The 14691-nt window shown below is 44.3% G+C and overlaps 1 protein-coding gene across 5 annotated transcripts in view; it reads left to right on the top strand.

The window, feature by feature from the left end:
- The first annotated feature begins 9636 nt into the window (after nucleotides 1–9636).
- The window catches only part of UBR2 (ubiquitin protein ligase E3 component n-recognin 2), a 56811-nt gene continuing 51756 nt past the window's right edge, over nucleotides 9637–14691 (top strand). For all 5 annotated transcript variants that reach the window (XM_051615909.1, XM_051615911.1, XM_051615908.1 and 2 more), the window contains exons 1-2: nucleotides 9637–9752; nucleotides 13894–14153. In XM_051615909.1, coding sequence (XP_051471869.1) covers nucleotides 9675–9752; nucleotides 13894–14153 — 338 coding nt within the window. In that variant the 5' untranslated portion in view covers nucleotides 9637–9674. The remainder of the gene's footprint in view (nucleotides 9753–13893; nucleotides 14154–14691) is intronic.

Genomic DNA, 14691 nt, shown 5'->3' on the forward strand with positions numbered 1-14691 from the left:
CTCTAAAATTTTCCTCTAGTCATGTGAAGTGCCAGCTTATCTTCCTATATCTGAGAGGTCCTTGGGAACCCACCAGTGATGACTTAGGGACCAGAAGGCTCATCTCAGTCTGTGGTACCCACAGCATTGCCAACTTGCTTGAAAACTTGAAGAAATACTGGGAGTCACATCTAGGGAGGGAAAAGAAGTTTCTTAAATTGACATTTGTTTTTGTTGATGTGTTGGTCTGCAGAATCCATTTCACTTTATTCAGACAAGGCATGCATTTGTGTCTCTCTGGGTATATATTTTACAGCTTATATGTCCTCTTAGAGTGCAAATATCTCCCTCCCCCTGGGGAAAAGCTCCACAGCTTTTTGTTTAAGTGTCATGCCATCTGAATGATCTAGCAGATAGTGGTAGCTGAAGATTGAGACACTGATAATTCCTCTGAACCCCAGAGAGAGGCAAAAGAGCTAATTATACATTGATTGTGTATCAGTTGAGGAAATCCCCAGATGAGAAGTTGTGGGTGTATTTCACTTTCTTTCCAATACTTGAGTGATGCGCTGGTAACAAAGGAAGACAAAACAGTAAATTCAGACCTGATTATTCATACCAAACCTGTGGCCTTCTTAAAACATGCTCAATGCAGGGAGAAAACCCAGGGTTGAGTGCAGCTTCTTCCAGGCTTGTTTTAAGACTGCACCATTTGAGGCCATTCTTGCTGAAGTGCCTGCCAAAAACCTCTTGAGTCTGTGTTTAAGGAGCAGTCCTGCATGGAGGTCCTTCCCTAGCAGTGTGCCAGTGTTTTTCCCTTCCTATTACAAGGCTATCTGAAGATCTTGGACCTGTTCCACACTTAAGCTCCAAGCATCTTTGTTGCCTATCTGACCTTGCAATATGATAGGCTGGAAACTTTTACTGCTTGGCTTTTTGTAAGGCTTGTTTCACAATCTGGGCAATGTTGATTTCTCCGCTTCCCATTTCCACTTCTGTAATGTTTATTATATTCAATTGTACGTCTGGTTTGGTGTTCATTTCTGCAGCTCCTGCCTACATTTCACACAGTTCTTCATCTTATCTGCAATTGCTATCTGCACTCTCAACCAGCTCATCTCTTTTTATTAGTAATAGATCCAGTTGGTTCATACACTTGCATGTGCTCTAGGATGGTAATGTCTTGTCTTGCCAGTAGATAGAGATTTGAAGGTTGTGATAACCTATATGCTTGTCTGAGGGATGTGAAAATAATGTTATGAATGTTGTTTATGAAAACTGGGTTTTGCACAGCTTCAGTAGTTTTCACGTACTCTAGTTGGATGTCCTCAAGGAATTGACAAGTAGAACTGACAGTGTCGCAAGCCCATAGTTTACGTCTAATCATAACTGACTGAACACAAAAATCCTCAGCATTTTCCCCTGGTTACCTCTAAGTAGATACCACTGTGAGGACAGTTGTGGTTTGGGTTTTTTTTGGTTTTTTGTTTTTTTTTTTTTTAAATGATCAAGAACTTTCTTTGCTCCATTTTAACTTCTGATTACACCTTGTCTCCCCTTCCTAATTTTTTCTTTCATGACCTTGCACTATGCATGAACATTCTTCATAAGGAAATTAGTGAGAAATTTGTACTTCATTTTTTATGTCTTAGATTTTGTGCCCAGTACATAATGATCCAGTTACAAATAACTTGTGTGCTATAACCCTTGCTTTCCACTTCTTCTCTCTACTGCAAACAAAGCAAATTTGTTTTCTAATATCTTAAAGTACCTCCTTTTATCCTTAACTCTTTACAGATGCTTCCCTCCTTCTCCCTTGCTAATTCAAGTCTCTCTGCTTCCAAGGATCCTCTGCCTAGGATTATGCCTGCCTCTGCCATTTTCTGCTCTGAGATGGAAGGTAACAGGTAGCTGCTTCTGTTCCACTCCCATTCCTGAGCATGGCAGCAGAAAGACTCCAAATTGCCTAAAAGGGGCTCTTGGCTGTGCTTGTGACCAGTTTTCAAGTGAGTGTTTTGAAAACTAGTTAGGCAGTATTCCCAGTGTAGACAGGCTCATAGAAGGACCATTAATTACTCAGCACAAGCATAACCGTGGGCAGGAAAAGGGGGCTTTTGTGTGATTGTCAAACCCTCACCATTATTTGTACATGTTGGTTTTGTATTTAATAGGATTACATGACTTCTTTGCTCTATATGCCAAAATGGATGGTTCCTTTCAGTAATAAAACAAAGCCAATAACCTGAAAGGAACCACGGCTCACAAGCACAAACTTGACCTCTGTTTGACCTTGACATTTACAGACTAAAAAGAACTTTTCTTTGAACAGACAGAAGAAGTCAGGGAGCCAGCAAGAACCAGGAGAAAATGGTTTTGTTGCTTTCTGATTACATTGTTTAAACCAACATACTACATGGTTTACAATACTTCATTACAATGTATTAGGGCCTGGAGGTGATTTAATGTCTGTTTATAACTGAGACTAATCTTGAAATAAACAAATGAATGTTTGGAAAATGGATGAAGCTGTTCTGCCGGAGACAGCCTTAAATGCATCTCCGAAGAGTAAATCATGGCTGTACAGTGCTTAAATGCTTTTTATTTCTACCTTCAGTTGTATATCAGTAGTTGTATCTAACAAAATTAATCATGGTACAGTAAAAGAAAATCTCTAATTGGTTAGGATTGTCTAGCAGCCATACGTTCTATAACAAATTCACAATTAAAAAACTGTTTAGCCCTTTAAAATCAGGAGAAAAGATAAACGAGAAAATGCCATAGCATTACACTAGGCGCCATGGTGATCTAAATTAAATCTGTTACAACCTGTTCTAATTTAAAATTGCTCCATTGTGCGAATGAAGGGGAAAAGAAGAAAAGTTGTTTCACTATTTCAAAGCATTTTCATATTGCCAGATAAATCTTTCATCCACCCTGCCTTTGCTTGCGGGCTGAATGTTCCCATTTCGTCTCTGCATCCCCTGCGTAACTGCAGAGAAACATGGTCTCAGATGGAGCCAGTTCTTCCAGCAGTTCCCTATCAGTGCTTGACTCTATCAGCTGAGAAGAAGCAATGTCACTGAGCATCGTCATTGTGGTGTCCAGCTGTTTGTGACACCCAGAAGCTCTGCAGTGCTGCTGGTAGAGAGGCCTTGCTAGAGGAGGTTGCTCCAGTTTCTTCTGCCAAAACACGGCTGCAGCTGTGCTCGTCCTGCCACCCACTTCTGAGAACAACTCCTTGGACACTCTTGCTTCGCTCCCTCTCCTGACTCTCCTACCACCCAAGGCCTTATCTGTCGCCCCCAAGCATTTCACAGCACATTTCTTGCCTTCTAACACCCGACTCATTCCGAAAATGTCTTGAATTATCCTAAGTACCAGTCACTAAGCAGTTAAAGCCTGATTTGAGAGGGAAAAAAAAGAATAAAGTCGGATGGCTCCTCCAGTCCCACCGCCCACACCCTTCCGGTTGCACACTGGAGGGAGTGGGAGCTGGCGAGGGCTTGGAGTGGAAGGAAGCAGCAGCAGAGGACTTCTGCACTGCCTGGCCTGCGCAGCCTGTTGCCACCTAGTGCTGCGAACCTGGAAAAGCAAGGTTCTTCTTTGTGCTGGAGGGCGGGACTCCCGCAGGGCTGCCACTCCGGTCACGCCTCAGAAGGTCCTTTTCTGTTGTTGCAGCACTGCTTAACCTGTCTACTGCACCGTATCCTACAACCATTATAACAGTTTGAGGTCTCTGAACTTTGACAATGTACTTCCTTGCGCTGCAGTTGATACTAAATACCATGACTTCTCTTTCCTAGTACAGGGGTTTAAAAAAAATGGTCCTACAGCAACATTACACAGACAATTACACTTTATATGGCTGGCTACGTCTCTGTAGACCCTCCTTCCTATCACTTTGCCATACAAACACGAGTGGCAGAAGTCTCAAGGATAATTAAGTTTGTTCAAGCTTGAAAAATAATCAACCACACAACAGAAAGGCCTGCTAAGGGGGAGGCTACAACATAAGCTTGTCTGTCCATCAGCATCAGCATGTAAGCAGGGGCGAAGGGCGTTAGCTACCGAAGAAATTTCAAGTGGTGCTTGCACCTTCCGAGGTGTCAAAGCTGACCACCCATGGGCCACAAATGTAGTATTTCTTGGTACCAGCTCATGGACCTCTTTGTACTACCTGCTATGTCTTAAGTATTTGCTAGCAGTGTTCTGAATTGACAGTGAAAACAAATGAGATCGGGCGCATTTTTGCGTGTGTATTTTTTTCCTTTGCTCCCATGTTAATTTTCCTCCCCGGTACAACTCATTACTGACTATTATCTAAGCTCCCATTAAATCTCTTTTAGAGATTGGCATTTCAACTCACCAGCTTGAGCTCTAGACTGTTGATGTTACACTGCAGAAAGCCGTGAAATTATCATGGACTGAGTTTGCACTGTATTCTTTCTAAGACACTGCGTGATGAGAATAAATCGTGTTGTCACCCTGACATGATGTGCTAATGAAGATGCACACCCTGCCCTCTTCACTGAGTGTTAAGTGAGAACCCTTCCTTCATCTTTTTTCTTTCATTTCCACTGTGGAAGGAGCTTTCTAATTCTGCACATCGGTTTGCTTAGCAATATTGCTGTTGCCTAATGCAATAAAAATCAGTTATGTAACTGCCTTTGCTAGGCTTGCAGAGCACATCCAGCAGACGGGAAGATGGCCACAGTGTCTTTATGCTTTCCATTGTGTCTCCTGGGTTCGCTGTTGTTATGCAATATGCTCTGCTTTTAGTATCTTCTAAAAACCACGTTTTTTCCTGACATCGTGTTTAGAATATTATACACCTATAATCTAAGATCATGCAAAGACAAAGCAGGGAAAAGAAATAAGCTTATTCTGATTTATGGGTAAAAGGGCTGATATTTTAGCATTAGCGCCTCTAAGGGACAAAGAATTGCCAACAGTTTGTCAGATAGTATTTTTAATACTCTCATTCTGAACCAAATTCCTAAAATAACCTGTGTTTTCAGATTGCTGTGTGCTCTTTTGTTCTGAATAATGTCTTTCTTAGCGAAGTAAGTCTTATCAATCCACCAAGTACTGGGTGTCATTGTTCACCTCATTCACAATTCATCTTTTAATTAACATTATCACAGGCAAAATTCTATTTTGGTCAGCATAATTTGTCATTGGAATTGGCAGTGCAGAAATAAAAGAATTACCATCTGAATTTATCTGAACGCCATGTAGGAGATGGTGACTGCAAATCTACCTCATCCGGCACTGAAGAGGAAGGGAGGGAAACCATGTAAATGATAATGGCTTTAAAAATCATATTTGCAATGTAAAAATCACTACTTTGGTCATTTAGGATCTGCTAAACAAACTGTTTTATCAAAATTACTGCTACTGAAAATATAAAACTGAATCCTACAGTCAGACACGTGCTTTATTTGGTGGAAAGGGTTGCTGACTTAGGGAAGATTAAAGAGATACGAATGTCTTTACAAGGTGAGGATCTTAGAAATAGGTGCGTCGTATCAACTTAATGCAGAAAAATTCTGATCATTTGCTTTAATAGTTAAGCTTTGAAATTAAGCTACAACTGGAATATTGTTTTAGACCACAGACAAGGAAATACATGCTTTTAACTGCACCTTTCACAGAGAATAGAAACATTTCTGAATCCTTCTCACAAGACTTGCCTTTCAAGATTGCCAGAAAACTCCATTGATGTGGGGAAAATTAAATAGCATTTTCTTTTTCTGAGTCTATAAAGAAAGCTTCTATCCCCACAATCTAGATATGCAATATTTCTCTATTTATATCCAAATTCATACAGTGACACTAAACTGACTGCATTTAAGATCCAGTGAACATGCCAGCAAACCAGCCACTTAAAAATTCCATCCAACATCCCTTTACCTTACGATTGCATCCATTCCTAGTCACAAATGCAACAGGCCCTGAAGAGGGGCCCATTCAAGTACTCCTCAGCCAAGAGGACAATAATTTCTGTAAGCAGAGAGAGTACCTCTTTGGAGCATGTTCTACTGGAAGCCCTTTCTCTTTCAAAATAACTAGGCTTCAGCTTGGCTGCTGCTGGTGACTTCTGTTGAACATGTTCCACTAGTGTGGAAGATCCTATTGCATTAGTAGCTTCCAAAACAGTTTTAAGAAAGGAAGCATCAGTCTCCACTGTCATAATTAATATTTGCTCGATTATGCCTATTTATGTTGTCTTTTAACAGATGCAGCATTTATTAAATATACTGGAACCTAATCAAGTTAATTGACTGGCAGTCAAAGTACCTTTTTGGCTTTTTGTCTCTTTTTTGTTGCTATTGTTGTTGTTGGTTTTTTTTGTGTTTGTTTGGTTTTTTGTTTGGGTTTTTTGTTTGTTTGGTTTTTTTTGTAATGGCAGGGGCAAGCAGTGGTTAAACAGACAAGTCAGGAAGTAAAAGAGATATATAAGTGGTATCTGTATCTTTTGAAACCATAGTATGTAGCATTCTGTGGGCTGTCTTGTGTGTTGACAGCAAGGTGACACCCAGAAACATATCTATAATTTTTTTTTACTTTATTTTTATTTTTTCCTAATTTCTATCTGATAATAGACCTGGGAAGAGTTAGGCTTTTTGGCAGAAGATAAAGGCAGTCTCCTCAGCTTTAATTATTGTTCCTGAATTTGAATAATATCATTGCTTATTAAGTTAATGGCACAGGCTAAAAGTTATGGAAAATTACACCCAAAGTTATAAAGAATGATACCCAGGAAGTTGTTATGCTCACATTTAAATAATGGTTCTTCAATCTAATTTCTGTCTGGGTTGCCCACCTTTCTAGGTAAAATAAGATGCTTTTCACATTACTAAGCCCTAGAATTTTTCTAACATTTTCTACATGCAGTCCAGAAGGAGAGACAATTAAATCATACAGCTTCCTTTTGCCCTATGCCTTCTTCCAAAGAAGCACCCTGTTCTGTATTCCTTAGGCATCATCAGCACATGAATGAGAAACAGCATGGGCTTTACTGATCTTTTAATGAATTTATAATTATTTTATGTGTTCTAAGAAGAATTATTCAAAAAGCAGCAAACGGTATAAAAATAAATACAGTAAAAATATGCACCCTGCATATAGAAAGGTACAGTAAAAGAGAAACTAACCTTATCCTTAGAATACTAGAAGGGGAAATTAAAATCCTACAGGCCATCGTATTATGATTCCCTCATAGCACTGGCTAAACCTATCTTTTTCAGTTCTTGCCATCAGCTTTTCCAGGACTGCGTGTTCCTTTCATCTCAAAATTCCCTAGAACTCCCAAACATAGCATGTAAGTAAATGCGATGATTTATAGACCCTTGAGGTTCCAGAAGCAAGTGCTTATGCAGTGTGACTGATAGGCAAGCACGCACTGCTGCCCCCTGATGCAGGGAACGTTAAATCTCTCTTGAGAGCCGCCAGGCACTAGTACGCAGCCTGCTTTCTTTCTTTTATTAATGTATGGCCATAGATGTGTTTATTACTGCTTGGACATGTACAGGATAATACCTCTCCCTTGGGTAACTCAGTATTTAAATTATTAGTTGAAGGTAGAATGAGGAGAAGGAAGAAGACAGGAACTAGACAAAAAAGGGGAAAACCAACTCTGCGTACCCCCTACAGGAAATTTAAGAGGTTGTTAAGGAATATGAACTGTGAACTGGAACTCTCCTTTAATGCACGGTTTTGTTGTTAGTCCTGTTTGGCAAAGTTAACACTGATGGCCACCTTCAGCTAGTACGTCAGGCAACTACAGCTCAGTTTGTCTTCCCTGCTTGTTTATTCCCCTCACATGCATGGCGAAAATTTGGGAGCATAAGCTGTCCAGAGCAGAGATTTCCTCAGCAGGATCTGCTGCTGTAGGTTCCTACAGGGTGGGTCAGGGAAGGCTGACAGAGGGTGCAAGATGGACGGAGTACTTGGCCTGTCCACACAGAGCCCCGCAGCAAGCGAGGAAGGTGTGGTGTGAAGCCTTCAGCATCCCTGCTCGAGTGCTGCTGTTGTGGCACAGCTTAGACGGGCCTGCTCCGTTCTGCAGCCTGGCTGTGACTGCGGGGGTGCAGCTCCGGGATGCGGGCAGGCCTGCGGGTGCAGCTCTGGGATGCGGGCAGGTCTGCAGGTGCAGCAGCTCCAGGACGCGGGCAGGCCTGCGGGTGCAGCTCGGGCAGACGGGCAGGCCTGCGGGTGCAGCTCCGGGATGCGGGCAGGCCTGCGGGTGCAGCAGCTCCGGGACGCGGGCAGGCCTGCGGGTGCAGCAGCTCTGGGATGCGGGCAGGCCTGCGGGTGCAGCTCTGGGACGCGGGCAGGCCTGCGGGTGCAGCTCCGGGACGTGGGCAGGCCTGCGGGTGCAGCTCTGGGACGCGGGCAGGCCTGCGGGTGCAGCTCCGGGACGTGGGCAGGCCTGCGGGTGCAGCTCGGGCAGACGGGCAGGCCTGCGGGTGCAGCAGCTCCGGGACGCGGGCAGGCCTGCGGGTGCAGCTCTGGGACGCGGGCAGGCCTGCGGGTGCAGCTCTGGGATGCGGGCAGGCCTGCGGGTGCAGCTCCGGGACGTGGGCAGGCCTGCGGGTGCAGCTCGGGCAGACGGGCAGGCCTGCGGGTGCAGCAGCTCCGGGACGCGGGCAGGCCTGCGGGTGCAGCTCCGGGACGCGGGCAGGCCTGCAGGTGCAGCTCTGGGATGCGGGCAGGTCTGCGGGTGCAGCTCGGGCAGACGGGCAGGCCTGCGGGTGCAGCTCCGGGACGTGGGCAGGCCTGCGGGTGCAGCTCGGGCAGACGGGCAGGCCTGCGGGTGCAGCAGCTCCGGGACGCGGGCAGGCCTGCGGGTGCAGCTCCGGGACGCGGGCAGGCCTGCAGGTGCAGCTCTGGGATGCGGGCAGGTCTGCGGGTGCAGCTCGGGCAGACGGGCAGGCCTGCGGGTGCAGCTCCGGGACATGGGCAGGCCTGCGGGTGCAGCTCGGGCAGACGGGCAGGCCTGCGGGTGCAGCAGCTCCAGCACCGCAGGTTGTTGGGAAGACCTCGCCAGCCGAAGAGCCTGTATTAACTCAGATGAAAGAGGGTGATGGGGGGGATGACGTTGTGGGTGGTGACGCTTCTGAAAGCTGCCAACCTGGAGCTCCAGCGGCGTGAGCGAGGCCGAGCCACCGCGCTGCGGCCCGGGCGGCTGTGGCCCCCGCGGGGGCTGGGGAAGGAGAACGAACGCCCTGCCACGGCATTGAAGAACTTCAGCAACGTAGTAACATCTGTCTTAAAGCTGTAGTTGCCACATTCACAACATTTATTTTTTATTTTCCTTTCCACCTGCGCTGGGTGCAGGGGGGGCCTCCTGCGAAGCCCTTGCTGGCGGCCCGGGCCCTGGAGGACAAGCGGGCTTCAGCCAAGTGGGGGCCACCCGGCTTGGCCAGCGAGACCCGGGCGCTGCTTCGCGTCGGAGGAGCGCGGAAGGCGGGGCCCGGGGGTGCCGCGCCGGGCCCTGGCAGGGCAATGGCGGCGGCCCCGCGGCCACCGGCGGGGGCAGGACTACAGCTCCCAGAAGGCCCCGCGGCAGAGCGCGGCGCGCGGCGCGGGCGGGGCCCGGGGCGGAAGCGGGTTCCCGGGCAGAGCGGCCGGCCGGGCCCGGTTCCGGCCGTCCCTGACTTGGCGGCGGCGGCGCGGGGGGAGGGGAGAAGATGGCGGCGGAGTTGGAGGCGGAGGTGCAGGCCATTGACAAGAGCCTGCTGGAGTGCTCCGCCGAGGAGATCGCCGTGGTGAGGCCGCGGGCCCGAGGCGGAAGGGCGCGGAGTGCTTGCGGCGGGGAAGGGGAGGGGGCTGGCGAGGCCGGCGCTGGCCTGCCTGGCCGGCGGTGAGGCCGTGAGGGCCGGGGGCTGCTCCTGAGGCCGGGGCGAGGCGGTGCCCCGGGGCGAGGGACGAGCGGGCTGTCCGTGAGGGGATGTCGCTGCCCGGGCTGCCTCTGAGGACAGCCCTGGCTGGCAGCCGCGTCCCTTCCCGGCCTCCGCCTGCTGCCCCGGCCGGCCTGGCGGCTGCAGGAGCCGAGATCGATCGCAGGCAGCAGCCAGCTTTTCCTGTTGTTCTGGCTGGCGCAGGTGGTTCCCCAGCGAGCCGCCTGGACCTGGTCTCCCCCAGCCCAGGGCGGCCGCGATTGGCCGCTGCCTCTGGGGCTCGGCGGGCACGAAGTGGCGGCGGTGAGAGCAGGGCCGCTTCCCTCTCTGTCTCTTCTTCTTCTACTGCTTCCTCGCTTTTTCCAGACAGCTGTGAAGTTTAGTTTTCCTGTCTAGTTCGCGGCCTTTTTACGGTCTCTCTGCTGGCAGTCATGCCTCGACGTGAGAAGGTCCCCGTTCCCCTATCAGTTCAGGTCTGACCCCAAATATCCTTTGTAGTGTTGAAGTTTCATTACAGGATTGATTCTTCCTCTCCCTTCCCCCCAGCCCTGACCCCGTAGTTACGATGCCCTTCTGGCAAAAGCTTGTACTAGGTAGTTAAGCTTAGGACTATTAGAATGGGAGACTTGTAGAGGAAATACAAGTAATCTGCTCTTGTTTATTTACTCTTCCTGCTTTTATGAAGAGAGGTTGAAAGGGAAGAGTGAAGTCTTGACGATAAAGTTTTCACAGAAAGTTTTTTCTGGCTTAGATGCCTGATCTTTATACACACTTGTGCATTTGAGGGGATGGATATCATGTTAAAATACTGGAACTGCTCATCTGCATGTCTATAGGATAAGACCTTGAAGAGCTGTCTGTGTGTATTTTAAGGAGAATTGCATGACAATTATGACAATGTTATAATTCAGATTATCGTCAAATTATGGTGGTATATCTACACTTATATGTGGTGGTATATGCAGACAAAGGTATGATGAGATAGGCAAATATGCCTAGTTAGCTACATCCTAGTTAGTTTAGCTCCAGGATAAGTCTTCCTTCTCCTCAACAGAAAACCCAGTATTTCTATCAAACGCTTTGTATAGTAGCCCATACCGAGTTCAGACTGCCTTGTCTGTCTGAGTAGCAGATGCTTTTTTTGGGTCACACTGTAGTTAAAGGCAATGGTGCACCAAGTGGAGCACGTTTACCAATGTGCTGTAGGTACAGGTGCCATCTTAAACTTAATCCATTCCTTTTCATTTTTATTCTCTGTGATCTCCAGCACAAGCTGCAATTCTGAGATCTCTCACTCTCAAATCTACAGTGTGCTATCAGCTAAATGTGCTGGCACTGCCTGGTGGTATAAGTAAACAACGTAGTTGGTCTTTGGCATATTTTTCTCCCTCCTTTGCTGGTAGCCCAATGTTAACAAAACAAATGCCAGCCCAAAGCTATAGTTGCAGGGCTCTTGAGTTTCTCATTGCAAGGACTGGATGATAAGCTTCCAAAGAACAACAGTGAAAAGAATAAATTCTCTGTAACAGAACAGGAGTCTACACTGCAAATATTTATTTGTGTAGCTAAGAAAAACATACATTGTACCTTTTAGCTTTTGAAACAGTAAACTGAGTTGGTTTATGGCGTATTTGTATTACATGTTTTGTTGCCTAGTATCTCTTACTTAGATGTGGATTTAATAGAAATCCTGATGCACCATTAGATATTTCCTTACATAAAATGTTATTTGATCAGTTCTTTTGTTTTGTTGTTTTTCTTTCCAGAGCAGTTAAACACACTAAATTTGAGGGGGGAAGAAGTGGAAAACGCTTCTCTTTTTATTAGAAACCTCTCTTGGGAGTGTAGAACATGTTTTTTTTAAATGTGACTTCAGGATAGAAGATAGACAAATACTAACTGAAAATTGGCCTACATACAAACTTTTTTTGTTAAAGAACAAATTCAGAAATTTTGGGTAGTTTTGCTGGAGATCAGTGCCTCCCAGGTGGCAATATAGAACGGCAGCACAACATATATATGCATAAGTATATATTTCTAGTAACAATTTTACATGTGCAACAGTATTTTGAGTTGCCTTCCTTGTAACTCTTAGAGTGACATCTGTTTCTTTGTCCTACTAGCCTGTACTTCCTCCCAGGAGTCTTTTAGCTAGGATCTGATTTTCAAAACTGTGTGCACACTTACACATATAAAACTGACTCCACAAAGTGATTTAGATGTGATGACAGTCAGTGTTGCCACACCTAACTTTCAGGCAACTACTCCCAGAGTTTTTGGGATGGGAAAGTCATTTACTCGAGGAACAAGAATTTTCTCTGGCTAGGTATTTGTCTGAGCTTGTAATGTAGCTAATATGCACTGTTTATTTTCTAGATAGAAATTAGTAATGTATTGCTGAATTAAAAGGCTGAAATGAATTTGCTTATACAAATGCAAGTGTAGTAGCTAATATTTGCCTTAGAAGATAATCTAAAAATGATCTTATTACATGGAAATCACGGAAGAAACTAAGTCAGTTTCATTGTGATTGGGTCAGTTCCTGGTGGTAGCATTTGGTACAAATGGTGAAAGGAGAGGAAAAGATTAATGAGCTAGGAAGGAAGCCAAATCAAGTTCTTAGTAATGAAAACTTTACTTTTTTATTTTATTATTTTTGTGCAATACTCTCTGAATCCCAGTGGGAATGCTGAGATTATCTGTAAAAGTCTCGGTTGTTGCATCTGGCTTTTTGGCAACATTCTCCCATGGACTTCCTTGGAAACAATCTGGGCTTTGGCTATGAAAGCTAGATCAATACAGAAAGATTTAGTAGACCAATTACAATTTTAAAAGCCAAACTTCAGGAAAGAGAAGAAGGAAAGTATATTATATATACTAAGAGCTGTACTGACAATATTTCTTTTTATAGGAAGTTCTGCTTTAGAAAGCAAAGTCTAGTAAATTAAAATATTATAATATATTAAAAAAAAAGCAAAAATGCAGCCATTCTTAAATGGCACAAGCGGTCTGCTGACTCTATGTCTGTATCCTGAAGAACGTACTACAACTCTATTGTCTCAAACATAATTTCTTAAGAGTAAGCCAGAAACAATTCAGAATAAATCAAGCTGTGACATTGTATTACCAAATGCATTTATGGTGGTATAATTAATTCTTGGTTTTCATGTACAGTTTTAGGTTGATCCTGAATTCTTTTTCTAAAGGTGCCAGGGGGTATCTGGTTGTCATATTTATAATGAGAAATGGCATAGTAGGGCTGTTTATGTAACACAGGATTTAATCAGTGCACACTTGCAGTATGTGCTTGCTCCTCTTTGTTTATTATAAAAACCTTGCAGCCTTGATTTACAGTTTAAACCTTTATAAAGTTGTGATCCACCAGGCAGAAATAAAAGGAATGTTGTGCTAGAGGATTTTTTTACTCCGTGTGTGTATACAAGGGAAGAAAAAAACCAACAACCTAGAAAGAGTTCTGAGTTTTTTAGTGGCTTACAGCAGCTTTTCATATGTAATTTGCTGAAATTAAATGAGAGAGATTGTTACCTAATGCTGTGTTTGCCATTCTCCTTGTACTTTTTGTCTCTGCCTGTTCTTGCCAACTCTAGGCTTCCGCTGCTCTTCTGTGTCCCCAGCTGCACTCCAAAGAAATGCAGTCAGCATAGTTTGGGCCTTATCCTAAAAGTTGTTGCTAAGGTTGGGATGTTTTACTGGTCATGCATCCCAGAGGAAAATTTTTAAGAATTTGGTCCCTTACATCTTGTCTTTTTAAAAATAATTTTGCATGTCAAAAAGATAAAATATGCAAGCAGGGAAACAAATTGTTCCTTTTCTAACGTCTGTCTTCCATGATTAGATTTTACACTTTAAAAGGAAGAATTCTATTATTGCAATGCCATTTTTAATTTTTTTTATTTAGTAGTAAAAAAAGTTATTTTGATGGATAGAACTATGTCTTGTTATTTTTATTAATTAACTATTTGTGTTCTCTTTCCTTTTAATTTAAAAGAAATGGCTGCAAGCAAATGACCTTCAGAAAGAAGTGTACCAGCATTTGGCCTATTATGTACCAAAAATTTACTGCAGGGGTCCTAACCCTGCCCCACAAAGAGAAGACATGCTGGCACAACATGTTTTGCTGGGACCAATGGAGTGGTATCTTTGTGGTGAAGATCCTGCTTTTGGTTTTCCAAAGCTTGAGCAAGCAAATAAACCTTCCCATCTTTGTGGCCGTGTTTTTAAAGTGGGAGAGCCTACGTATTCTTGCAGGTAGTTCAACCTAGCATTGTGAAGTATCTATAATTTGTGAAGTCATGGAACATTTTTCAATAGGAATATACTGTCTTAATGAAAAGTTAATATCCCAAATGTATTTTTAAAGTAACCTTGCAGTTTTTCATGACAGGTGGGACCAGGGGAAAGTTAACACGCTACAGGTTTGTAAGTGGAAAAATATTAACTAATATAATGTAAAGTGTTTTCTGTACAAAAGAAGTGCAAGATTAAGAAAGTGGTTGAGGTGAGCTGTTAAGAGTTATTTAAGGGCATTAATCAGAAGTAAGCAAGCAGGTGTATGTTGCATGTAATTCAAGTGTTTAGTATCAGCTATTAGCGTTGATCCTGTATTTTAGACCTCTTTCCGTCATCTGTTAAACTAATCGATTGAATGCTTGATAATAACATTTCACAGGATCTCTGGTGTTTCCTTTTGAACAAAATATGTCGATTCTCTTGAATTTGTGAGACATTCATTTTCTTGGTAGTTATTTTTATATTGCAAAATCTGACTCCCTTAATTTTGAGGTGA

The sequence above is a fragment of the Apus apus genome, chromosome 3 (assembly GCF_020740795.1).
Source record: "Apus apus isolate bApuApu2 chromosome 3, bApuApu2.pri.cur, whole genome shotgun sequence".
Classification (NCBI taxonomy): domain Eukaryota; kingdom Metazoa; phylum Chordata; class Aves; order Apodiformes; family Apodidae; genus Apus; species Apus apus.